The sequence below is a fragment of the Achroia grisella genome, unplaced genomic scaffold (assembly GCF_030625045.1).
Source record: "Achroia grisella isolate CSIRO2021 unplaced genomic scaffold, CSIRO_AGI_Agris_v1 utg1668, whole genome shotgun sequence".
Lineage (NCBI taxonomy): Eukaryota > Metazoa > Arthropoda > Insecta > Lepidoptera > Pyralidae > Achroia > Achroia grisella.
In genome coordinates this window covers 651707-679664 of record NW_026712668.1, presented here as the reverse complement: position 1 = coordinate 679664, position 27958 = coordinate 651707, and the positions used below count along the sequence as shown (strand labels likewise).

The 27958-nt window shown below is 32.1% G+C and overlaps 1 protein-coding gene across 1 annotated transcript; it reads left to right on the top strand.

Moving 5' to 3' along the window:
* Positions 1-15: 15 nt before the first annotated feature.
* LOC131841406 (uncharacterized) lies at positions 16-26743 on the top strand. Its single transcript, XM_059189720.1, has 3 exons — positions 16-42; positions 25370-25664; positions 26029-26743. The coding sequence occupies exons 1-3, from the start codon at positions 16-18 to the stop codon at positions 26712-26714; spliced, it is 1008 nt and encodes a 335-aa protein (XP_059045703.1). The 3' UTR covers positions 26715-26743.
* Positions 26744-27958: the final 1215 nt, after the last annotated feature.

Below are 27958 nucleotides of genomic sequence, written 5' to 3'. Positions count from 1 at the left end.
CGTTGTATGCACATTATGGATGTGGTGATCATGATTGCAACGGTAAGTGGTGCGCGACCACAACGCGCAAATTGTGCATCACTTAATGACGGATTAACATCATCATCTGCTTCTTCCTTATCCCATTTATTTCGGTCGGCGTAATATGTTTTTCGCTTTCATCCCTATTCGCAGTCATCTCGTTATTTACTTCCTTTCTCACCATATCATCTTTCACACAGTCCATCCATCTCTTTTTCGGCCTTCCTCTGCCCTTATAACCATCCACATTCATTTGTAACATCTTTCCTAATGACGGGTTAACGGATCTAATAATATCTGAAATCAGCCCTTAAGTCTTAACCTTACTAATACAGCCTCGGTAGTCTAGTGGTATCACACCGCCTCACTTCCGATGGTCGCGGGTTCGATTCCTCGCACGGCACAAACGTTTGTATTTTTGAGTATGATTGTTTGTATCTGATCTGGGTATTTTGTATTTGTATGTATTTACGAAAAAAATATATATCTATGTATTTGTATCAGTTATCTAGTACCCATAACACAAGCTTTAGCTAGCTTAACTTTGGTCTAGATGGCGCTGTGTGAATTGTCCTGAGATTATTATTATAAATGTAAAAGTAGGGATGTTTGTTACATTTTCACGCAAAAACTACTAAACCGATTATCATGAAATTTTGTACACATGTTCTTAGAGGTATTAGAATGAATATAGGATACTTTTTATTAAAAAAATAGACATGCGAACGAAGCCACGGTTAAAAGTTAGGAATAATATAAACGCGAAAGTTAGTTAGTATGTTTGTTACTCTTTTAAGCAAATACTACTAAACGGATTGTGATGAAACTTTACAGTAATATAGCTTATACATCAGAATCACACATACGCTATATCTTTTATTGAAATTTGCTCGCCTGTCTGTGGAATGATGGGCCTCATGAACAAGCTCAGAGTTACTCAGAGGGCAATAGAGAGTGCTATGCTCGGAGTTACTCTGCGTGATCGAATCAGAAATCAGGAGATCCGCAGAAGAACCAGAGTGGCCGACTTAGCCCGAAGAATTGCGACTCTGAAGTGGCAATGGGCAGGGCACATAGCTCGTAGGACAGGTGGTTGGGGCAGTAAAGTTCTCGAGTACCACGGACCGGAAGACGCAGCGTGGGAAGGCCTCCAGCAAGGTGGACCGACGATCTGGTCAAAATCGCTGGAAGGCATTGGATGCGAGCAGCGCCGGATCGTCGTGGAGATCTTTGGGGGAGGCCTTGGGAGATGGCTCTGTGTGAATGATGACAATTTACACAGCGCCATCTAGTATCAAATTATGCAGAGGTTTAGAGGCATTATGTTTTATGGGTACTAAATATGTAAAACAAATATTTCTATAAATGTATACATAATACAAAAATAAAACATGCAGACAGTTACAAATAATGAAATAATCATAACAAGAGAGGTATTTAAATCACCAGAGAGTTAAAAATACAAACATAAGTTTTATGGAGTCCGACCGTCGACCGTCGACCATACTAAATCTTAGTAAACTGCTAGGTCACAATTTCTCACGTTCCCATGATTCTTATATAAGACGTACATAAAGATTACTCATTGAATAATTCAATTAAAAAATACTCATATAAAATATATACATATAAATAAAATTGGGTTATCTGTTTGTAATATTGGAATAACCGTTTTTTACTACATGCATATGAATATAAATACGGTACATACACCAAAATAACATTTTTTACAATTTTTCTGTGTCTGTCTGTTTGTTCCGGCTAATCTCTGAAATAGCTGGACCGATTTTGATGGGACTTTTTTTGGCAGGTAACTGATGTAACAAGGAATAACTTAGGCTACTTTTATTTTAGAAAGACAAAGTATAATTCCACGTCGACGAAGTCGCGGGTACAGCTAGTCATTACATAGTATAAAACAAAGTCGCTGTCGCTGTCTGTACGTCCCTATATATGCTTAAATCTTTAAAACTACGCAACGGATTTTGAAGCGGTTTATTTTAGTAGATAGAATGATTCAAGAGGAAGTTTTATATGTATAATACATGTACACCCGTGCGAAGCAGGGGCGAGTAGCTAGTAAACTAATAAAGTAGAAATTAGAACATATACTTGAAATGACCAAGAGACTAATATGAATACCAGAGCATTTATATATATATAAGGAAGTTATAAAATATTTGTTAATCACTAGCTAACCTCGCGAACTCTATTCCACTATGTAACATTATGTTATCTGTGGTTCCGCCTCAGTTTTCTGAAGTTTAGTAAAGCAATAAACTTCTAGAAGAATTAATAAATGATACGATAACGAGTGGTAGATAAAAAACAAATTGTTATGACTATTCAAAAGTGCTTAAATTAAGTTTATTTGAATAAAAAAAAAAAAGATAATAATGTTTTTGTAGAAAATATCTAACTTAAAATTCATGGCGCTGATAATGTTATCTGATTGAACAGAGATTGAGTGAGCAGTGCTTTCTATGTTGATTGTCGCATGCCTAATCCTTGTTAGTTAAAACGATATCTATTTAAAAGAGCAACACACAAGTTTCTTGCTCATTCTTCTTGTGATGAGTCTACATTCCGAATGAGCGGTAGAATACAAAAAACTATTCAAACGTGCTTATATTAAGTTTATTTGAATAAAGATTATTTCTATTTCTGAACGTACCCTGTTAGACAGGTACTAACAGTTTTTATGGGAAAATAAAATTGTTGTTTTTACTATTTTCTATTCAATTTCTTTATATTTTACCACCGTTTATACCTTCCCTGGACTTCCACGAATATTTCAACAATAAAATTAGCCAAATCGGTTCAGCCGTTCGCGAGTTTTAGCGAGACTAACGATCAGCAATTTATATATATATATATATAGCATAGCAGAGAATATACTCGCATTAAGGACTTGTTCAAGCATTTGACATTTTGAACGAGTTTGACATCTTCTAATTAATGTTTCCCATTTTGAAAGATTTTGTGTGAATATATAAATCTAAATGGTGTACAAATATAATTTATGTAACCAGTCAAGGTGTCACTTCATGGCTAACTTCCTCTCTGGTCTTCATTAGTTCAATATATAAACTATACTTGCTAATATGTGATTAGCAAACATAATTAATAATTAATTTATATATATACATATATATATATATGTATATAGTATATGCTGTTCATTAGTCTCGCTAAAACTCGAGAACAGCTGAACCTATTTGGCTAATTTTAGTCTTGAAATATTCGTGAAAGTCCAGGGAATGTTTAAACGGTGATAAAATATGAAGAAATTGCATGTAAAATAGAAAAAACAACAATTTTATTTTTCCATACAAATTGCTGATACCTGTCAAAACACCTTTAAAAAAAGTCCCGTCAAAATCGGTCCAGCATTTCAGAGATTAGCCAACACAAACAGACAGACAGGCAGACAGACAAAAATTTTATAATATGTTATTTTGGTGTATGTACCGTATTTATATTCATATGCACGTAGTAAAAAACGGTTATTTCAATTTTACAAACAGACACTCCGATTTTATTTATATGTATAGATTGTTATCACTTTGTCATGCCAATTTTTGTAACAAGCTCACCTGTCGCATATTTATAGCCATATCCACAGTATTCTTCCGTTACATTCTTATTTTTACATATTTTATTTTTAGTTGCAATCGTATTCTCCAAAATATGGTAAATACCTAATTGGAGCGCAACATTTGCAATCACTGAGCATCGTTGAGAAATGAAGATTAGTTATAGATTGGGCAAATTTGTTTTTATTATCGATCCAAGATGGCCGTGGGATCATTGTATAGGGTTGTCACTTTTAAACATTTTTATTTTACAAATAAATACAAATATAGTAATCCTATTATTAGCAATCAATCCAAGATGGCCGTGGGATGGTTTTATAGGGCTGTCACTTTTAGACTTTTTTTTCATAAATAGTTACAAATACTTATTATTTGTATTAGTACATAGTTTTTATAGAATTGTTCATGTTTTATACTTGCAAGCTGAATTAGAATCGGATAAATTGTTGGTGTCATTTGTTATTCAGATATATATTAATATCTATACGTATGTAGGTATATATAATGAATGTATAAAATTTAAAATAGTATGTATCTTAATATTATTTTTAACAAAAAAAGTGTCTGTAATATTGTAAATGTTACTTTGAGATGATAGAATTCTGTCTGCCCGCCAATAACAAACAGACAGACAGAACAGTGACTCGGACAAAAAGTCATTATACGTGCATCTCGCGAACATAACGAACGCATTGTGTACGTGTTTATTATAAAAAAATAAGTTTTTCTTTTTTTATTCATTTAGGCACTTTTTTTCCATTATTAGAACTAACTATTCGATTGATTAAAATACTTTTATGAATATTAATTTATATTCAGTATATATGTTATTTATTGATTCATTGATCATACGTGTGGATATGCCACTTAATTTTAATATGCTGTTGATATTTTAATTGTCTGTCTCTATTGACAACCCTAACGCAAAATGAAGATCATACTATAGATAATGCCTTTCATTTTATAATATATATGGAAATAGTTACGTGTGTATATATGTGTACATTGTATAAGAATTTATATTTAAAATTTTTCTTTATAATAATTTATTACAAATGTAATTTAAAACTATATTACTTTAGTAAACGCAGAAACATTTAGTTTTTTTTTTAATACATCAGTTTTCTATAGCAAAGCACTTCATCTATACATATAAATAAAATTGAAATGTCTGTTTGTAATAACCGCTTTTACTACATGCATATCAATATAAATACCAAAAAACCACATTTCACAATTTTTGTCTATCTGTCTGTCGCATGTCGGTCTGTTTGTTCCGGCTAATCTCTGAAATGGCTGGACCGATTTCGACGGAACTTTTATTAGCAGGTAGCTGATGTAATAAGGAGTAACTTAGGCTACTTTTATTTTAGAAATATGAAGTTAAATTCCGCGTCCACGCAGAAGAAGTCGCGGGAACAGCTAGTTACAAGATAAAATACAAATTAACAATTTGATTTTACATTAGATCTATTAAAAACTGTACAGGTTCTGCTGGCTGTACAGGTTTGCTCGATACGCGTCAAAACTCGCTCAAATAAACAAAACGCAATTATTAAACTAATTTCAAACGTAACTTGTGACATTTGAAAACATATATTTTCTGGTATTTTTCTCTATTCCATTCATTAACCGACCGAATTTAGAACAAATGTTTCTATACTCGATGAACTCTGCATTACACAACGTCTATGAGCAATAACACAATAATGCATTTTTATCTTCTTCGGTTACATCTCACGAGAATTTAACTTTATTTCTCTAAAATAAAAGTAGCCTAAAGAAGTAAAGATTATTTTGTTCGTCTTAATTTATTCGTTCCATTAGGTACTGATAAGTTCATTTACATCCTAATACATTTATCAAAATCCTATTTAAGCCTCTTTATTATAGTAGCAATCCTTAAAAATATCAGTTCAATTAGTCGAAGATCTATTTATACAAACTTTCATCCCATTTTATCCCCTTAGGGGTGGAATTTAGAATTTATCAAAATCCTTTCTTAGAGGTGCCTCCGTCATAGTAGCTTTATGTATGCAAAGTCTCAGCCCGATCGGTTTAAAATTGACAAAGTTTCATATAAACATTCATACCCTATTTTATCCCCTTGGGGGTAGAATTAATCAAAATCATAATCATCATCAAAACAAAGTCGCTGTCTGTGCGTCCCTATGTATGCTTAAATCTTTAAAACTTCGCAACGGATTTTGAACCTTTTTTTTTAATATATAGAGTGATTCAAGAGGAAGGTTTATATATATAATACATGTGCACCCGTGCGAAGGCGGGGCGAGTAGATAGTTTTGTATAAATAATTATACTTCTATAAATAATAACATAATATTATTATTATCTTCTTTATAAAAATCTCGTCACAATTTTTGTTACCAGACTCCTCCGAAATTGCTTACACAATTTTTATTAAATTTTATATACATATTCAGTTGGTCTGAGAATCGGCTACTAACAGTTTTTCGTAACCCTAAGTGATAAAAGTATCTCTGCACTCCCTAAGGTTGGCTGGTAGAGAATGCTATTAGTATTAAGCCTGCCTATTGTACAAATTCAATAAAGTTTTAAATAAATAAATAAATAAATAAGGGTTGTCCATCCCTGGCACTTATTTTGTATTTTTTGGACAATTTTATCTCTCTATAAAAATACATACAACCCTAAATTTTCACCCTTCTATCACTATTATTCGGCCTCCAAAATTCACAGAACAATGTAATTTTTTACCAGTTCCAGCCAATAATACCTTATTCTAAAGCATATATATCTAAATATATATAACTCAAAGGTGACTGACATAGTGATCTATCAACGCACAGCCCAAACAACTGGACGGATCGGGCTGAAATTTGGCATGCAGGTAGATGTTGTAACGTAGGCATCCTCTAAGAAAGGATTTTGATTAATTCTACCCCCAAGGGGATAAAATAGGGGATGAAAGTTTGTATGAAACTTTGTCAATTTTAAACCGATCGGGCTGAGACTTTGCATGCATAAAGCTATTATGACGTAGGCATCCCATAAGAAAGGATTTTGATAAATTCCTCCCCTAAGGGGATAATTTAAAGCGAGCAAAGTCGCAAAAGCTAGTTATATCATAAATTGTATATCTATATAAAATTATAAATATATAAGTCTATCAATGTGTATGTGAATTCTCATAGCCTATTTCAACAAATAACATTTTCTTACAATGGGAACTTAAGCCTTATATAGAATACAAGCAGGCAATTGCAAGATGTTGATAAAAAACGCGGAAAGGGAAGAAATCACGGTTGATCTCCCATGCAACTGTACATTTGCAAACCTAATGGCACATTGCGAATGAAAGCGTATGTACAATAATATAAAATATTTATTATATGTTTATACTTCATATGTGGAAGTGCTGTGGAGTTGTTAATGATATATTATTCAAATTCAAATTCAAAATATCTTTATTCATATAAGTCTATGGTATATGGCATAAGTATATGGTACCGTCAGTTCGGAATGATTTCGAGATGAGCAGAACTGACAAGAAACTCAGCTCGTATTTTTTCTTATGTTGTACATATTTACAACAATACTATTTCATTTAAATTCAAATTTGGGAGAATAGAGTGACAACATATGCTATATAAAAAAAAATAAAAAAATCTAATCAGTGTTCGCATTATATTTTGTTTAAGTGACTCTCGATGGTCGGGCGGTTCAGCACACAGGTTTATATCGGATGGTGGCGGGTTTGACTCCTCGCACAGTAGAAACTTTTGTATTCATGAGTAATGAGTATAATTATGTGTATTGGTGTGGATATTTTCTATGTATAATATGTAACTATGTAATAAAAACTTATATACATTTTCAAGAATCAAGAACACAAACCTTGTTTAGCTTAAAATTCGACAGTACTGCGTCAATTGTCCTAGGTTTTTATTATTATATTATTTTAATGTCATTTAGGTGTTTTATATAAATATATTATGTATGTTTTTTTTTCATGTATCTATGTATTTATATAACTTAACTAATACCCATAACGAAAGCTCAGCTTAACTTGGGACTTGATGACGCTGTGTCATTTTCCAGGGTTACTTTTTATTATACTGCGATGGTGGCAAACATTCATTAGGTACATCTGATCATAAGCCCGGGTCCTTAGAGAAACCGGTGAAGCTGTAAAGACCAGCTGCGGCCAACAGTATTAAAGTAGTCAGAAAAAAAACCTGTTAACTTCGTACTTATAAATACAAGTACTGATTTGTGTAGGAATTGAACGCGCGTTTCGAAAAGTGAATCGCTTTTTAACTGCTGTACCAATAAAGTACTACATTACAGAGTTTAGTATAAGAGCGCTGAGCGGCATCCTTAATCAAAGCCTTACTTCCTCATATAACCAGCAGTTACCATTAAATTCCGGTTAATATTTTGAATACTAAATGTTAATCGATTTAATTTTATCCGTGTATTAACATAAATTCTTCCAATACAAAATTTCACCAGATTTTCTTGTTTATTTAAATGTAATATAACGTTCACTAAGTTACCTAATATAACGTCCGTTTAAGAGATTCATATTCATGATTTGCAATGATCCTCGTATGTAACCAGATTAGTAAGTAAAAAATTTAGTTTTTTTTATTCTAGATTCATTTAGGGATTTATACCATGACTAGTTTTGCCCGCGGCTTCGCACGCATTAATTTATCCCCTTAGGGGTGGAATTTATCAAAATCCTTTCTTAGGGGATGCCTACGTCATAGTAGCTTTATGGATGCAAAGTCTCAGCCCGATCGATTTAAAATTGACAAAGTTTCATATAAACTTTTATCCCCTATTTTATATCCTTGGGGGTAGAATTAATAAAATCCTTTTTCAGCGGATACCTACGTCTTAATATGTACCTACTTGGATGCCAAAATTCAGCCCGATCCGTCCAATGGTTTGGGCTGTGCTTTAATAGATCACTGTGTCAGTCAGTTACCTTTGAGTTATATATATATAGATAATGCCAGTCCCATTGTAACTTATTACTATTGTATCTTCTACTACACAATGAAATAAAAACTTTTTTGCATATATGTAATACAGGTTCAGAAAATATTTCACGGTATATTTACAGGTTCAGAAAATATACCACGGTATATTTTCTAATATGTTACCTCTTCTTAATAAGTTACCTAATTTAACCCACGTTTAAGTGATTCATATTGATGATTTGCAAAGATCCTCATATATAATCAAATTAGTAAATAAAATTTTTTTGTGTTTTTTTTAATACTAGATTCATTTAGGGACCTACACCATGATAATGCCAGTCCCATCGTACTTATTACTATTGTATCTTCTACTACACATTTACAGGTCCAGAAAACATACCGTGGTATATTTTCAGAACCTGTAAGTAACATACCAACATCAAGCCGATTTTGTCTAATTTACTTATATATAATTCCTTTTTTTGTAGGTCTCAGATATATTCCATTAATATGTGATTCAGATCTACTACCGTATTGCATGTTTCGCAGTTGGATGAGCTAGATTTAGAATTTTAATAAAGTTATTCTAATACTAAATCTTAAAAAGGTGTACAAATTATATTTAAAAGAGCAACAGATAAGTTTCTTGACCATTCTTGTAGGTAAGATGAATAAAAAATATATATGAATTAGTACTTAATAATACTATGTTTTAATAAAGATTACTTCGGTTTCTATTTGAAGTTATGTTATTATTAAGATTAGGTAGAGTCAGAGTGAGCTATGTTAAACACAACACTATGTACCGAAATTCATTGAGAATATTATAAATTAACAAAGGGACAAAGTTTTAACGACAGAGGCTTCTAACAACTGTATATATTTTATATTTAGTTCGAAATGATTGGAAAAGACATATATTTCAAATTGACAAATAATAGAACAATAGAAAATGAATTTTAAATATATATAAAAACATAATAAAGGTCTAAGACAGTGCGTCGTGCACACAGAGCTATTACTATTTTATAATTATTTTATTTTTATTCCTAATTATTAATTTGTATTGCAATCAATGTTATCATTACGTTAAGAAACACAGTATATTACGTTTTTTTACTTGAGGAATTGATAACATTTTATTTAATTCATTTCATAGGGGTAGCCACTAGCATGTGTGAGACTACAAACATGTATGTATGTATGTATATTATTATTATTATATTTATATGGTTGAAGGTATCCGCAGAATATGAGCATCGTAGCACCCCGTCTCTACATATGCTGAGCGGACACCCATTTGAAACTATCTAATTGATATAATCCAGTACGTAATTAAAAAAATATTTTTCTTATTGTTATGTATACCAAATAAACAATTATTTTCTTTCTTCTTTTCTTTCTTTCTATATATATGTCATATAAAACACTTCCCTTACCTTACAAAAACCTTACTATAAAATTGAAGAATTCGTTAACGATAATAATGTTTTTATAGAAAAACTTAAAATCCATAGCGCTGACAATATTATCTGATTACACTAATCATGAGTGCGTAGCGATTTCTATGTTGATCACATGCCTCTAAAAAAACTGTATTAAAAAGAGTAACACATATGATTCTTGCTCATTCTTCTTGTAATGAATCTGCATTCCTAATGAGTGGTAGAATCAAAATATGACTATTCAAAAGTGCTTGTAATGAGTTTATTTGAATAAAGATTGTTTCTATTTGTATGTTTTGTTTTATTCCGCTACTATTATTTGGGTGAGACCACAAATATTCAAGGAAGAATAGAAGACCCACCGAACTGACCTGTTAAAAACATTACGATCTTTCTTATTATAGATATTAGATCAAATTACAAATATTTACCTTTTATTATCTTCTAACATCTGAAATATCTTAAATTTTTAACACCAGAACTCAGGGGTGGATCTACTTAAGTGCTTTTTGGACTACAGCCCAGGGCCCCGAAGATACAAAGGACCCCCAGACCACATTGAAACGATATTTAAAATTTAAAAAAATATCTAGAATGTTAAAAAACCTATCATAAGGTTGGCAACTCTGAGATCAATCAACCAATGCAAGTGCGCGTCTATCGAAAGGAACGGGGAATTTCTGGTCGCTTGTTTTTGGTCGGTGTACTTTTTTAGTTGAGTAATATAATTAGATAGGTCCTTTAGTAGATTTAGTCCAGGGCACCACAAACTCACGATCCACCCCTAGAAGGAATCAAATTATTTAAATTTTAATTAAATATCACACCAATATAATTCCTATCACACTTTGAAGTCGAATGAGCTCTATCTGATATAACTACCAATATATGTATAGTACATTACAGTATATCTGTACATATAAATAAAATTGGAGTGTCTGTTTGTCATATTGGAATAACCGTTTTTTATTACATGCATATGAATATAAATACGGTACATACATCAAAAAAGCATTTTTTTACAATTTTTGTCTGTCTGTCTGTTTGTTGCGACTAATCTCTGAAATGGCTAGACGGATTTTGAGGGGACTTTTATTAGCAGGTAGCAGATATAATAAAGAGTAACTTAGGCTACTTTTATTTTAGAAAACTGAAGTAAAACTAATTATTGTTAAATTCCACGCGGACGAAGTCACGGGTACCGCTAGTATAATAATAAAATGATGATATTACATACCCGTATGTTGTAACCTACCATTACCAGCGACGGCAGCGTCCCATGAAATAACACCACTTCCTGACCACTCAATGGACTTTCGTAAATACAAGGAAACAATAAAACTATGAGTATGTTAGTGAACAGTGTCCTAAAGATAGTATTTTATATAATGTACTAGATTGTTTTGAAATATTGTAATAATTATGACGGCCCCGGTGGTCTAGCGGTTTAGTACACTGGTTTATTTTCGATGGTCGCGGGTTCGATTCCTCGCACGGTACAAACTTTTGTATTCATGAGTATGATTGTTTGTGTCGGTCTAAGGATCTGCTATATTAAGTTTGTATTTACAAAAAAATGTTTCTAAATATTCATATTAGTTTTCTAGTACCCATAACACAAGTTCTGCTTACCGTGGGGCTAGATGGCGCTGTATTAATTGTCCAGGGTTATGATTATATAGTATAAAACAAAGTCACCGTCGCTGTCTGTCCGTACCTATATATGCTTAAATCCTTAAAACTACGCAACGGATTTTGAAGCAGTTTTTAATAGAGTGATTCAAGAGGAAGGTTTATATATATAATATATGTACAACCGAGCGAAGACGGGGCGAAGTTTATTTATATAGTATGTTACTGAACTTTGAAATGCAACAAGTGATGCGATGTATTTAAAAATTATAAAGACAGTTTTTTAAAATTATTAATAACAATTTCTCTAGATATTTTATAAAACTTCGTCCAGTCCTAAGCTAAGCAGAGCTTGTGTTATGTGTAATCTTATATGTAAAATTTTCGTGTCGCAGTTTTCGTTCCCATACCGATTCTCATACAATTTTGTGAGCGTATTGAGTAGGTCTGAGAATCGGCCAACATCTATTTTTCATCCCCCTAAATGTTAGGGGTAGTCCACCACTAATTTTTTTTTTATTTTTTAGACAAAATTTTTATGTTACAACATACAAAAATACATACAATCCTAATTTTTCATGTCTAGTACGCATTACACAATTTCTACTATATATTATTTGTAAATACATATATAATATACATAGAAAAGATCCAGACCGATACAAACAATCATACTCATTAATAGAAATGTTCGTACCGTGCCAGGAATCGAACCCGCGACCATTGGTAGTAACGTAACTATAACACAAAAAATACATACAAATTACTAACTTCCCGCTTCTTTATGTCCATTGAGCTTAAAAAGGTACAATAACCTTCGGATATTAAGAAATCTTTAAAAAAATCTGATTACAGATTGATCTGGTTTTCCACGCTTCTCACACAATGTCTCGTAGATTAGCTGCAAATCGCGGAACTGATCACTCAGCCTCTTGTGAGTGGTCAGTAAAGGAACATGCACACTGTCCATTTGAAATATAAATAGATAAATCTTTAGATTTAACTTAACTAATAATAATTTCCGTGGACAATTCACAAGCTAAGTTTTAATTTAACTTGTGTTCGTAGCTAGTAAAGGAACTTGCACACTGTCCGTTTGAAATAGAAGTAACCTTTATAATAATAGTAATATCCCTGGAGTATTTACATAACGCTAATTTATCTTAAGCTAAGCAGAACTTATGTTCTTGATCGGTAAAGGAACCTGCACACTGTCCGTTATAAATAGAAATAGAAATAGAAACAACCTTTATAATAATAGTAATATCTCTGGAGTATTCACATTATATAGCTAATTTTGTTTTTGGGAGTAGTATTAATCAAAGTCCTTTCTTAGCGGATACGTCATAACATCTACCTGCATGCCAAATTTCAGCCCGATCCGTCCAGTGGTTTGGTCTGTGCGTTGGTAGATCACTATGTTAGTCACCTTTGACTGATGTAGTACTTTCACGTGTACGTACTGAAAGACCTCGTCCACTTCTAGTCCTATCACTTACAGAGCCATGCTGTTGAAAACACTTCACTAAGTTCCTTATTGCAGGCCTACTAGAGGGATGTCGAACATTAAAATGGCGCATATACGATCTTTGCGTTGCAACAATTGACCATCCATTTTCAAAGTAAAATTCAATTATCTTCACTCTATATAATCTATCTATGTTCTGTTGTAAACTTATCCATGATAAAAATTTCCAGGGATTATATTTTTTAATTCTGAAAAGAGAAAAAGAAATATATTCATAGAAAAAAAGTTATTTAATATTCAAAATGTAAAGTGACTTCTGGGTCACCCTGTATTTAGATGATGTAATGTCCATTTTACAATATGTTTTTTATTATAAAACATGTGATATATTGTAATTATTACATATACTTTATTCCCATTGCTTCATTCATCAAATACAGGTTTTCATTCTAGAAGTTTCTCTATTATTCTGTACAATGTAACAGCGTCTTTACAAGTTGTATCTACTGTTGATTTCATGGCCGGTAATTTGTTGATACTTCAATAATAACATCTCCTACTCAGCACCCACTATCACCAGGGTCGGATTAGACATGTCGGGGCCCGTTTTTTACCGTATGGATCAAATCTTCAAAAGACCATAACCTGCTAGAGGGGCGATAAAGAGACTATATGGGATTTATTCATTATTTAAGAGAGACGCTCTTGTCGGTGGAGCTCTTGCCACTTTCCACTCTTCCATCATACTCTTTAAACCTTGATGCGCCACGACTCCAATTCTCTCTTTAATTTGCTTGATGTAGCTGTGCTTTGGTCTTCCTCTGCTCTCTTTCTTTCTCTCTTCCACTAAAAAACCATACAGTGCTCGTACTTGTGCCATTGCCGGAGTCTCGAGGTCACATTCTACCGCGACTCTGGCACCATCAACCCCTATTTTTAATATCGATATTTATTTATACGGCAATTCAATATCTGTCAGGGTAGGTCGAAATTTTCATTTATTTTGCCCGCAGTTTTATCCGCGCCAAATTTTAATAAAAAATATAGCTTGTATTATTCTAATACATAATGTTTCATCAAAATCTGTTCAGTAGTTGTTGTGTGAAAGAAACATCCATACTTATAAACTTTCGCATTTATAGTTAACTAGCTACTCGCCCCGACTTTGCATAGTGTACATATGTTATATATATAAACCTACTTCTTGAATAACTCTATCTATTAAAAAAAACCGCTTCAAAATCCGTTGCATAGTTTTAAAGATTTAAGCATACATAGGGATAGACACCGACAACGACTTCATTTTATACTCTGTAATGATAATGATGATAAGATTAAGATATACAGGGCCCCGTTTCAGGGTCCCTAGGCATCATGGTTAGTCCGGCCCATGACCACTTTCTAAACTATTACAAGCGTAGTACATCGTAAAAGGGTTTGTTACATAATTTATTAAATAATTAATAGTAATTATAAAGTGAATTATCTGAATTATGAATGATAGAGCACCTTAGTGACTACTGGGGCGTAGTGTTCGTGACTTGTAATGCGATAATAAGAAAGTGGAAAATAATTGAAAAGTGAGTGTATACTGATCTTTCTGTATTGAAACTAATTTAATACAGAACTAATTATCTTATAAATAAAATAATGAAATAAACAGTATAATAGTATAGTGATATTATCGCGATTTAAACCATAAGACAGTGAGTTCAATCTGGTTGACATAAAATAATTTTGTGTATCTAATCTATCTAAGTATGTGTAACTCAAAGGTGACTGACATAGTGATCTATCAACGCACAGCCCAAACCACTGGACGGATCGGGTTAAAATTTGGCATACAGGTAGAAGTTATGACGTACGCATCCACTAAGAAAGGATTTTGATTAATTCTATCCCCAAGGGAATAAAATAGGGGATGAAAGTTTTTGCATGCATAAAGCTACTATGACGTAGGCATCCCCATAGAAAGGATTTTGATAAACTCCCCCTTAAGGGGATAAATTAACGCGAGCGACGTCGCGGGCAAAAGCTAGTTAAGTTATATTTCTTAAAACCTCATAGCCTATTGGTTTAAAATTCCGACTTAAATAAATCCATCTTGATTTGCCGACGAGTGGAGAAACACCAGTGGAGGATGATAGGATGAACATGAGGGCAGGTCAGTCAGCACATCAAATATCAAAATATCTTTATTCATGTAAGTCTATTACAGACTCTTATGTTATATTAAATCTACCGTCAGTTCGGAATGATTTCGAGATGAGAAGAACAGACAAGAAACTCAGCTCGTACTTTTTTTTAAATAAATGTTGTACATGTTCTCAATGATATAGATTCATTTAAATTCAAATTTGGAATTCATTTAAATTCAAATATATACTTGCATATGCATTTTTGTAGCATTTTTAGAGCTTGTGTTATGGGTACTAGGTACTAGATACATATTTTTTTTTAAATAAATGTTGTACATGTTCTTAATAATAATTACATGGTAAATATACAATAAAAAAAAATAAAAAACTATATTTAGTTCATTATACATTATATATATATATATATGTATATAAAGGCGATTTTCCTGTAAAATGTATTAGGTAACATAAATTAATTAATAAACTAAATGACCTTAAATTAACCGTAAAATTATAATTTAAAATCAATAAAATCTAAACGTCCTTCACATCCCTAGTGTTTTAGATTATTTTATATTGCAATATTTATAGGCTTTGTTTTAATTATTAAATTTAATAATTAATTAATTCAAATTTTCGTACGATTGCTCCTAGTATCGAAAAGTATTCTATAATTTGACGGCCTCGATGATCTAGCGGTTTAGCACATAGCTTTATTTCCGATGGTCGCAGGTTCGATTCTTCACACGATACGAATATGTATTCATGACTATGATAGTTTATATCGATCTGAGTGTTTTTTTTTTTATGGAAGATAATGGAATGATGCACCCGACTGTGCTAACGGTTGTACTGCGTTACTCTGGCGGGGCATCAGTGGAGGATGATAAAATGAGCATGAGGTCAGGTCAGTTAGCCCATCGTGACAAATTCACCAGGAATTTATCACGATGGTTTCCAGGGGCAACCGCGTGGAGGTTAACCTGACATAGTACATTGCTAGTAATGGGTCGTGAGTCCACATTACTAACAATACCCTTTCCACCCAGTCTGGGTGTTAATATGTATGTATTTACAAAAAAATGTATGTAAGTAGTTAAGTTATTTAGTACCCATAACACAAGCTCAGCTTACCTTGGGACTAGATGGTGATGTGTGAATTATTCAGGGATATTCTCATTATCATCATAATGAGTAAAAAAAAAATACACATGCTATAAACATATCACACGGAGCCGTCGACAAAAAGTATACGTTGCACATAACTTTATTAATTTTTAAGCCAGTGTTTTAATTACTGAGGAAGTGTGTCAACACTAAGTTTGTTTATAATCTGTGCCAATGTAGCATATAATTAATCTGTGCAGGATACGGATATGTAATACTTTCTCTTTCTTCTTCTCTCTCTCTTGTGTAAAATCCTTGTACTGTGTGACATGTTTTGTTCCTTTGTTTCTACTAAATAAATTCTGTACGTGAATTATATAAAACTGCGTAACTTTTTAACTGCTAACAACAGTCAGTTACGTTGATATTATATATATTCGATGACTTATAAATTATGTGTAATTAATATTTCATTAATATTGAAATATTATAATTAATATTTTAAAATGCGTAGATATTTTAGGCATTTCTTAAACTATACATTTCAAATTTAATTGTATAATTAGTGCCACTCTTGTATATAGTTGCGTAATATTCAAGAAGTTTATTCTTTATTTATAAAGAATAAAATTATTAAATTAGTAAATTACTTAGCTAACATGGCGTTAGTAGTACATGCACGGGATTTTCATTCAATGTTAAACATAGACAACTTATATGTATATACTTTCTTTACTTATATATATACATATAAATAAGTAAGGAAAGTAAATATACTAGCGTTTGAAAAAAAAATCTACTGTATTTTTTTCTTGCCAGTTCTTCTTAATTAAATTCGTATACTGAACTGGTATTTATATTATCTGTGGTAAGGATTATGTCCTTAACCAGTTCTCAACTAAAGAATGCAAAAAAACTGGCTTTAAAAAAATCTATTGCGTTTCTTTCCAGTTCTTCTTAATTGAATTTGTACACAGAATGATGGTAAGAAATTAAAAATATTAATATAAAAAACTTGACATTCATAAAAGGCTAAAATGTTCTAAATGAATAAATTATTTTTTATTTTACTTTATTTAGTTTGGTAAAACTCCTGTATACTGAACTGAAGAAATAGAAATAATTTTTATTCAAATAAACTTAATATAAGCACTTTTGAATAGTCAAGTTTTTTTATTCTACCGCTTATTCGGATTACAGATTCATCACAAGAAGAATAAGCAAGAAACTTGTATGTTGCTCTTTTAAATAAATATTGATTTACTTATATTTAATTAACAACAAGGATTAGGCATGCGACAATCAACATAGAAACCGCTACGCACTTAATCTCAGTTCAATCAGATAACATTGTCAGCGCTATGAATTTTAAGTTAGATATTTTCTACAAAAACATTATTATCATTTATAAATTCTTCAATTTTTCTTCAAGAGCAGAGAAATAAAGATATCAATATAAACAAAATTGATATTCATTAACGGCTAAAATGTCCAAAATTAATAAATGAATTTTAATTTAATTTTGTTTGGTTTGGAAAAACACTCTACCACTTCACTTTCACGTTGTATATCTGTTTCGTCAATCTGTCTATATTTCTTATAGATGTTAATAAGTACGTTTGCATATTGAATCCGCTTTTATGAACTAGATTTAAGGAAATTACTCCATATACCCTTAGGCGCAGTTAATAATGATAGAGGAGAAATGTAGCGAGCAATATGTAGGTCGGCAGGGCGCACGTGATTTCCCTGGTATATATACATATATATATATATATATATATATATATATATATATATATATATATATATATATATATATATATTTTTTTTTGCTTACTCTGGACATCTTCACCGGACGATCAATTCAGGCGTCCATAGTGTAAAATACATATATCTACATAAGTTATTTTATTAGAATGGAAAAATTTGTGACACATGTAAACAGATATTTCATATATATATATATATAAAAGTTGAAACTAGCGACGATTTACCATCAGATGGGCCGTATGCGTGTTTGCCGATAATAATGGTTGTACATCTAAGTGTAGGACTAGCTGTACACGCGCATTTGTCCGCGTGGAATTTAACTCTATTTTCTAAAATAAAAGTAGCTTAAGTTACTCCTTATTACATCAGTTACCTGCCAATAAAAGTCCCGTCAAAATCGGTCCATCCATTTCAGAGATTAGCCGGAACAAACAGACAGACAGAGAAAAATAGTAAAAAATGTTATATTGGTGTATGTGCCGTATTTATATTTATATGCATGTAGTAAAAAACGGTAATTTCAATATTACAAACAGACACTCCAATTTTATTTATATGTATAGATAAGTGGAGGACCAGCCAGTAGAAGCCTGGTCGTAGTTAATACAATAAAACTTTTGTTTATCTGTAGCATTATATTTTCTCTATATTATAGTCTGTGGACTATAGAGTTTGTAGAGCACTTGCTCTTCTTGTCTATGCTTGTATTCTGTGATTTGTACTTGTTATTATCTATATTACAAAACGGTATTTGTCCTCATAATTTCAATAATAAAAGTGTTACTGAGCTATTAGTATTGAGTATTATTAAAATCCAATAATTTAATATTTTTATTCATGTAGGTCTATTACAGACTCTTATGATATGTCAAATCTACCGTCAGTTTGGAATGATTTCGAGATGAGAGGAACTGACAAGAAACTCAGCTCATATTCTTTTGAAATAAATGTTGTACATGTTTACAATAATACAGATTCATTTTTACATTAAAATTTAGGAGAATAGAGTAACCCCGAGCATATGCAATTGCTAAAGTAAATAGTCTAATCAGTGTTCGTTTAACTATTTTAAAATATCTACATTTGTATTATTGAGAAGCGGTAAATTTATTTACGAATAAAATTTGTGAATTTGATGTTTACAATATTTTAGTTAGGTCGTATCCATAGAGTGACCCGGGGTAGTCCTGGGAGTGAAACCCGGGGCAATGGGAAGTACCCTTACTCCGATCTCCACCCCATTTGATTGAAAGATTGAAAGATAGTCAGGTGAATAGTTAAGTTATTTTTTATTAGACATTAGGTACTTTTTGTTTGTGAATAGCTTACTACAGGAAATATATGAAAGTAAAACTCTGACGTAGCAACAAAGTATAGACTTAAGTTAAATATTTACTTATAAGATTAAATGCATATACGATATAACTCTAAAACTGAGGGGAAGTGGATTGTAAGTAATGTGGACTCATGACTCCATTACTAGCAATGTACCATGTCAGGTTGACCTCCACGCGGTTCCCCCTGGAAACCATCGTGATAAATTCCAGGTGAACTTGTTATAATGGACTAACTGACCTGACCTCGTGTTCATCTTATCATCCTCCACTGGTGTCCCGCCAGCGTAAACCGTTAGCGCAGGCAGGTGCACCATTTCATTATCATAATAAAAAAAATGTAACTCTAAAACTTACTATTTAATATCAAAAATTTCACAGCTCCATCTATCGGCATAGTGAAGAATATTTTACACAACGAGTGTAGTTGCGTAAGCAATGATAGCGAGGTTAATGATTAAGTACCTCTTTATTTCTCTAGATGGCGCTGAAACTAAAATACACTTCGATGAGAAATGTTAATTTGTAACTTTATTCAACGCCCATTTACGTAATAAAAGTTAAACTATGTCTAGAGCTAAACTATGTAAAGTATGTCTAATATTTATTTATTTTGACTATTATAACCAGAAATAAACTGGCGAAATATGGAATTTAAAAAACTCATAAACGTAATAATGTTGTTTATAATAAATTGTGTGACTATTTGACTTTTATTAACTATTTATGATTTTGTCACAGTTCTAAATATACTAAATATTATAGTTTTATATTTGGTATAATGTTGGCATTTGAAAGATACTTTATAAACTAATATATTTTACCTTAATATTGCATGTACTGTACGACAGATGACGCTATCAAGTTACTGAAACGCGATTATAAAATCTTTTCAAAACAAAACACTATAAGTGAAAACAAATATTAATTAAATAGATCGTTGTCAATTCTTTCTTTACAATAATAATAAGAAAATTAAAAATGTGAAGACATGGCTGTATGGGCGCAGTTTCCTTTGCCTTTCCGATAAAGGATAAACACAACAAAAAAAAAACAGTGATAATAATAAAAAAATTTTTACTATGGACTCCCGTCCAAAACACTTTGCTGAAGTTAGCAAACTCATGGATCGAAATCGAGGTAACTTGAAAATAAAGCTTAATATTATCTAAATTTTATTTTTGGTAGTAAATAAAATATTAAAATATTTAGGTAAATAATAAATAAGTAGATACATACCAATGGACAATTAACACAGCGCCATCTAGTCCCACGGTAAGCAGAGCTTGTGTTATGGGTACGAAACTGATATTGGTTTATGTATTTTTATAAATACATAAACCAATATACATAGAATACACCCAGACCGATACAACAAAACTCACGAATATTTGCACCGCGAGAGGAATCGAACCCGCGACCATCGGAAGTAAAGCAGTGTGCTAAACCGCTAGACCACCGAGGTCTAAATCATGATATCCTCTAGTTGAATACCATAATTTAGAGTCTCAATTAGTTTCTGCATCGCTTTCCGCATCTTGTTTAACATAATGCTTATGTAATTACAATACCTCATGTGTCCTATATTTTTCCCAGAAGATAATCTTTCAACGTCACGCATGATTAATGATAATATCTTATTACCACGATGATGCTGTGAAACATTTGTGACACGGGTAAATAGCGTCTGTGACAGCACAGCCAACACTTCCGTGTATGGTTTTATGTTAGAACAAGTGAAACAGTGATCTATCAACCTGATCATGAGTTTAAGAAGAGAAGTTAGCGTCAATGTTAATGAATTTGAAAATAGCAAATTAATTATGGAGATGTACTTCTTAACATTCCATGGAGTCATCGTGCGGATCCATCGTATACACACCATGTAGGAAAGGGAAACTCCGTGTAGTTCCCGGAATGTTTAAGGGGCTCTGTTGCGGGTAAATAATACGATATTGTCGGTTGAGACGATGTATATTACAGATGATAATAGACTGACAATATGTACATAGAAATAATGATCTTATATACTAAATGACAATAGGAAAATGTAAAGTCGGGTGACAAAGTTTAGACACAGCAGTGCTTAGTACACAATATTGGATTTATCTTACTAGACATTATTGAATGCAATTATTATTTCTAGGTAACTGTGTCCCATAGGCTCCTTTAAGGACGTCACAACACACACCTTTACCTTTTGTGTTTCTCTCCCTGCCCAGCCAAATCTAGTAGGAGCCTGCTAATGCAGCTGTAGATACATGTTCTAGTATAAAAGTTACTGCAGTTCTAGACAGGCCAAGAACTATTAGAATATTCTAGAGTGATTTCACCGGGACTTATGACCCGAGTGTAGGTTTAACTCTTTGTCGAAGTCAACACTCACCTTCAGCACTCGTGTTTCTCGCCCTGCCCAGATATATCTGGTAGGAGTCTGTTAGTAGTAGATTTAGATACACGTTCTAGTATAGAACCTACTGCAGTTCTAGACCCGGTTGTAGGTTTAAGGGCCCCTTTGCGGTCAACACTCACCTTCACCACTCGTGTTTCTCGCCCTGCTTAAACATATCTAAAAGGAGCTTGCTAGTGTTGATTTAGATATACGTTCTAGTAAACTTACTGCAGTTCTAGACAGGCCAAAAACTATTAGAATATTGTAGAGTGATTCCGCTGGGACTTATGACCCGGGTGTAGGTTTAACTCTTTGTCGAAGTCAACACTCACCTTCAGCACTCGTGTTTCTCGCCCTGCCCAGATATATCTGGTAGGAGCCTGCTAGTGCAGCTTTAGATACACGTTCTAGTATAAAAGTTACTGCAGTTATAGACAGGCCAAGATCTTTGATCTCTTGCCAACGTACATCAACACTCACCTTCACCGCTCGTGTTTCTCTCCCTGCCCAGTCAAATCTGATAGGAGCCTGCTAGTGAAAATTTAGATACACGTTCTAGTATATAGAACCTACTGCAGTTCTAGACAGACCAAGAACTTTTAGAAGATTGTAGAGTGATTTCGCTGGTATATTTCTCGCTGCCACTTCGACCGTATATGAATTTAACACATATCCATTTTTAATCAATTCGTTTATTACTACGTATGAGATATTTGTTTTTATTACACGGTATTTAGTCATTTTTGTTTCCTAAGATCGATTGAATTTAGCCAGCGTGTAATTTTGTATTTTTCACAAGGCATATTGATCTACTATAAAAAAATAGACTAATGCTCTATTTATTTGTAAATACGCAAAAACATATTAAAAAATAAGAACTATAATATTACATCTATTACAAACAACAAAATTACTACGAACAATATTATAAATTTCATAAAAGTACCTCATAGAAAAAATTATATTCGAATTTATATTTAACGTAATGTTTGAGATTACTAATAAATGTTGAATGACGTACATATTAAAAACGTGTGTATATAATGAAAATACTACGTCAAGAGTCAATAAGAAATGTATAGAAGACATAAAATACTCATTAAATGACATTAAAAACATTAAATAAAATAAAACTATTGAAACAGTCACCATAGAAAATTATACAAAAAGTGCAATTAGGATGAAAACTGGCGGGGTGATGCAACACGTGCTATTTCATGATTTACCTAATTAACATTAATAAATGCCAGCTACACAACAATTTTGCATTGAACCACGAAAATGTAAATTTTTGATGCTTAGTCAAGTTGCAAGAGGAATATAAAATTAATTACTAAATTGATATCAAATAACACAATAATGAAACAGAAAAAACTTCTTATGATAAATATAGACCAAGATTTCCCGTCACAGATTTACCAAATAACAAAATACTGTAAGAGCATGTAAATCTTCAAAAAAGAGAAAAAATACAATGCGCACTCAAATAACTTGCTACTGCTAATGATCATAAGCTATTAAATAATATTACTAATAATAATAATATCTCTGGACAATTAACACAATCCCAAGTTAAGTAGAGCTTGTGTTATGGGTACTAGTTGACTGATATACATTTAAGTGTAGAAGCATTTTTTTGTAAATACATACACAATATACATAGATAATATATATGTATCTACCAGATCCCAGAATGTACAAGCAATTATACTCATGAATGTTTGTACCGTGCGAGAAATTGAACCTGCAACCTTTACAGAAGTAAGGCGGTATGCTAAAACGTTGGATCACCGACGCCATCATTATTAAAATGCTACAACATTATTACGATTGTTTACTTTCCCACAAATAACATACTTTATATTTTGAGATTCTATTAAAAATCGAGTGCAGCGTTTCACTCAAAAGATAAAAGCAATTCTATGTTTCGTGCAATACAAAGAAGCAATTAACACAACGAGAGCCGTCGCTGTGGGGAATGTGAAGGTTTTCCAAAGCCAAGTGCACATTATCAGTACAACAATAGTTTTCAGAAATAGGACCGACAGAAAGTTGTTTTATACAAAAACATCCGTTAGATTACACGAATCGAAGGGTGAGGTAGAGAGAATTAAATCGATTACAAAACATCTAATCATTTCAGAAAAGAAATAGAAAAAATACATAAATAATATAAAGTACAACTAATAGAAGATAAAAGTATATTTTTCTTAACTCTAATAGACTATGTCACTATGACTGCCCTGATTTGGCGTATTTTGGCAATATTATATTGTATCAGTGAGGCAGATAATTAAAATAGTTGGAGAAAAATATTTACCCCAAAAATTTCACGTTCATAATCGACGAAAATGTCCTAAATGAAAAAATAAATTTTGATTTTACTTGATTGGTTAGCTAAAATAACTACTATTAACTATTTACTCCATCTGGAAAAATTATAGGTAAGCGTACAATTATTTTGCCATTTAAAAATATGTACTTTTTTAGTATTAAAACAGTACACATGACTGTTTTAATAGTAAAAAGAACTAAATCTATAGAGAACATTAGCGAGCTCACAACATCAGGGCATACAATGACACGAATATATATTTCGTATTTATATTTATCAAAGATTCTACATAATCTAGAATTAAAATCTGGGAATAAATTGCCACGCTTACAACAAGTACATGGTGTAATAAATCAGATCAAATCAAATTAAAAATCCTTCAGGTTATTTTAGCTGTTATCAACGTCAAGTTTGTTGTATTAATATATTTTCATTACAGTCCAGTTCAATGTACATGAAATATATATAACAATGTTTTAATTTTCGGTCTATTCTTTTCATTCCGCATCTTGCAGGTTTTCTACTTGTTGCACAAAAAATGTTTTATCTTTTAGTCTATTCTCATTATCCTTCTTATGGTTTTCAATATGTTTATTATTACCAGCAATAACCGAAGTATTGTCAATACCATTAATGAGTACAAACCCTACTTCTTTGTTACACATTATTAGTACCAAAGAGATGTACTAATGTGCAGTGACCCGCGACAATACTCACAAATCACTTTTCTTTCCTCGCATTAGAGTGTTTGACTACGTTGCGTTCAGTTGTTGGTACAGACCACACTATTTATTATCTTGTATAAGCTTTATATTCACTGGATAAAATGTATAAATATATATTTGTATTATTTGTTTTAAATGTAAGTAACAAATGACTAATTATTTTGCTGTCATACAAGTCTTAACAACTTTATCTGTATGAGAAACTTTCAATTTCAATACAAGAACTTCATTTTTTTTTTAATATTTATTTCAACCTACTAACATTATAAATACCTTACAGACTAACATACATACGAATGATACTAGAATAAAAGGTAATGATGGTTAAAAAAAAGTAAAAAAAATTTTAATACATCTGTATATATACATTTCAGTAGTGTTTACTTTAGCTGCCCAAACTGTTTAAATAACATTGTTTTAAAATTTTCAGCTGAATTTGTTAGTAAAAAGTGACGGCTCATTTCCTATTAATGAATGGATACCTATTTCGAAAAACGAAATTCTACATCATAATTTTATAACAAGTACCTACAACGTTGCAATCAATAAAGATGCTATTAGTGACACAGCACCAAATGAACAGGACGATGAAATGGAAATATTAAGAGATGGTGTAATTAAGATGGTGACACCTCAAATTACATTGAATAACAAAGGTTTCGAGAATCCATTACACGAAGAAACAAATAAAACTGCATTTGTACAAATATATGAGGGATGTATAGGTAAGATATGAACACTACAATTAATACTTACTGTTACTATATTGACGGCCTCGGTGGTCTAGCGGTAAAGGACACCACTTTTCTTCCGATGGTCGCGGGTTCGATTCCACGCACGGCACAAACATTTGTATTCATGAGTACGATTGTTTGTATCGGTCTGGGTGTTTTCTGTATAATATGTATGTATTTACGAGAAAAAATATCTGTGTACTTGTATCGGTTATCTAGTACCCATAACACAAGCTTTAGCTAGCTTAACTTGGGTCTAGATGGCGCTGTATAAATGTCCTGAGTTATTTATTATTATTATTATATTAAATACAAAATACCAATTCACTAATATTCAATTTTTCTTATTTATCAGCATGCAATAACGATACTGAAATTTTATACAACGAGAATTCAACAAAATCAACACATGGAGCGAAGAAAGTGGAATCTATAGATGTAGAAACCATTCGTAAACCTAAAGCGATTAGAGATAATATAATCTCTAATAACGTTATCAAATCAGATAAAGAAAAGGCAAGTACTGAAGAATCACCAAAAAATGAAGATATAATAACAGAAGAAGCTCACAATACATATGAAGTTATAGAAGATTTTATGTTACCTAAAGTTTTAAGCAACCAAGAGCATAACAATAATAAGTACGTGTATCCAATTCCCAAAATTAAGTTATCCACTTCTAATAATAGCAATTTAAAATCATTCAATAATACTTTAAGTGAGTATAATATAGAAAATCCTGATAAATTGTCAAATTATGCTCTGTCACGTTTGGGAAGAAATTATGAACGCAAGAAACACCAGAATGTTTATATTCCATTTTCTATTCCTTACGGATATGGTTATAACAGCAGAAATCATTTGCCAGTGAATCCTTTATTGGCTGTCTTTTTATCTAATTATGGTTATTACTTACCATCTCTGTATGGATTGCACAATAACTATAGAAACCTTTACGGATACTTGGCATCACATAACATACACAATAATTTACCGTTTGGTTATTATAAAATATTTTCTGATACAGACTCGTCGAATTAAAATTTTAAACTTAATACTTAGCACTAAGATGTCTGCATATAAATTGTAGCTCTAACATATATGTTAAACACATAAAGAGAGTAAATATTTCAACATACTTTTATTTTTAAGTACTTTGACACTACTTTGTTTTACATTTTTAATCAATAAAAAACTATTGATAAATCAAAAGTGATACATTTCATTCGAAACTGAAGTGGCAATGGTAGCTCGTAACTCGTAAAACAGATGGCCGTTGGGGCAATAAAGTCCTCGATTGGCGACAGCGGACCGGAAGACGCAGCGGTGGAAGGCCTCCAGCAAGGTGGACTGACGATCTGGTCAAGATCGCTGGAAGGCAATGGATGCGAGCAGCGCAGGACCGATCGTGTCGTGGAGATCTTTGGGGGAGGTCTTTGTTCAGCAGTGGACGTTTTCCGGGCTGAGATGATGATGATGACATTTCATTATTGGACTTTAAGAAAATAGTTCATGACTTTATGACTTTTAACTGCTTTAATGGAATATTTATTTATCACATCTTCCTATCTTTTTATCTCTTTTTTTAATTATTCTTTATCCAAGTGCAATTCAAATTCAAATCTTCAAAATATCTTTATTCATGTAGGTCTATTACAGACCCTTGTGATATGTCAAATCTACCGACAGTTCGGAATGATTTCCAGATGAGAATAGACAAGACACTCAGCTCGTATTCTTTTCAAATAAATGTTGCACAATGCAATCTATCTACTATTTTCTACTTAGCTAGGGACTAGATGGCGCTGTGTGAATTATCCAGGGTTATGATTATACCTGAATCCGTGTAAAGACGCCGAATTTCCTTTATTAACTACACCAAATAGTATCAAATAAACATTTTTCTTGACATGTAAAAATTGTCCTCTACAAATAGAGCACTTACTCTCTTCGCGGGTAGTTACAGTTGTTCACTAAAAGGCACCAGTTTAAAAATCATAGCCATGAATGTCCACTGCATAACTAACTCAACAATATTTATAATGCTTCACAAGACTCCTTTATCTTGTTCAATTTAAGGTTCAGAATCTATTAAAGCGATGTTAGAGGTAATTTTGCTGGTGTTTTGGAGACCATCCAAGTGGCCACAGTCGACAGTTTCGTGTGAATCGCCGAAAAGTTACCGTCGAATTGCTCCTACTTCTGGTTTGTGGTTTATGCTGAGAATTTTTAGCATTTGTGTAACAATTGGCATGCTGAATACCTTGGCTTGGCTTTTAATGACA

What these genes read in the sequence shown, in the direction of transcription:
- LOC131841406 (XM_059189720.1), top strand. Translation starts at nt 16, where the DNA reads ATGGATGTGGTGATCATGATTGCAACG. An exon ending in TGGTGATCATGATTGCAACG is followed by an intron (nt 43 to 25,369) that starts GTAAGTGGTGCG and finishes TAAAATTTTCAG; the next exon opens with CTGAATTTGTTAGTAAAAAG. An exon ending in AATATATGAGGGATGTATAG is followed by an intron (nt 25,665 to 26,028) that starts GTAAGATATGAA and finishes CTTATTTATCAG; the next exon opens with CATGCAATAACGATACTGAA.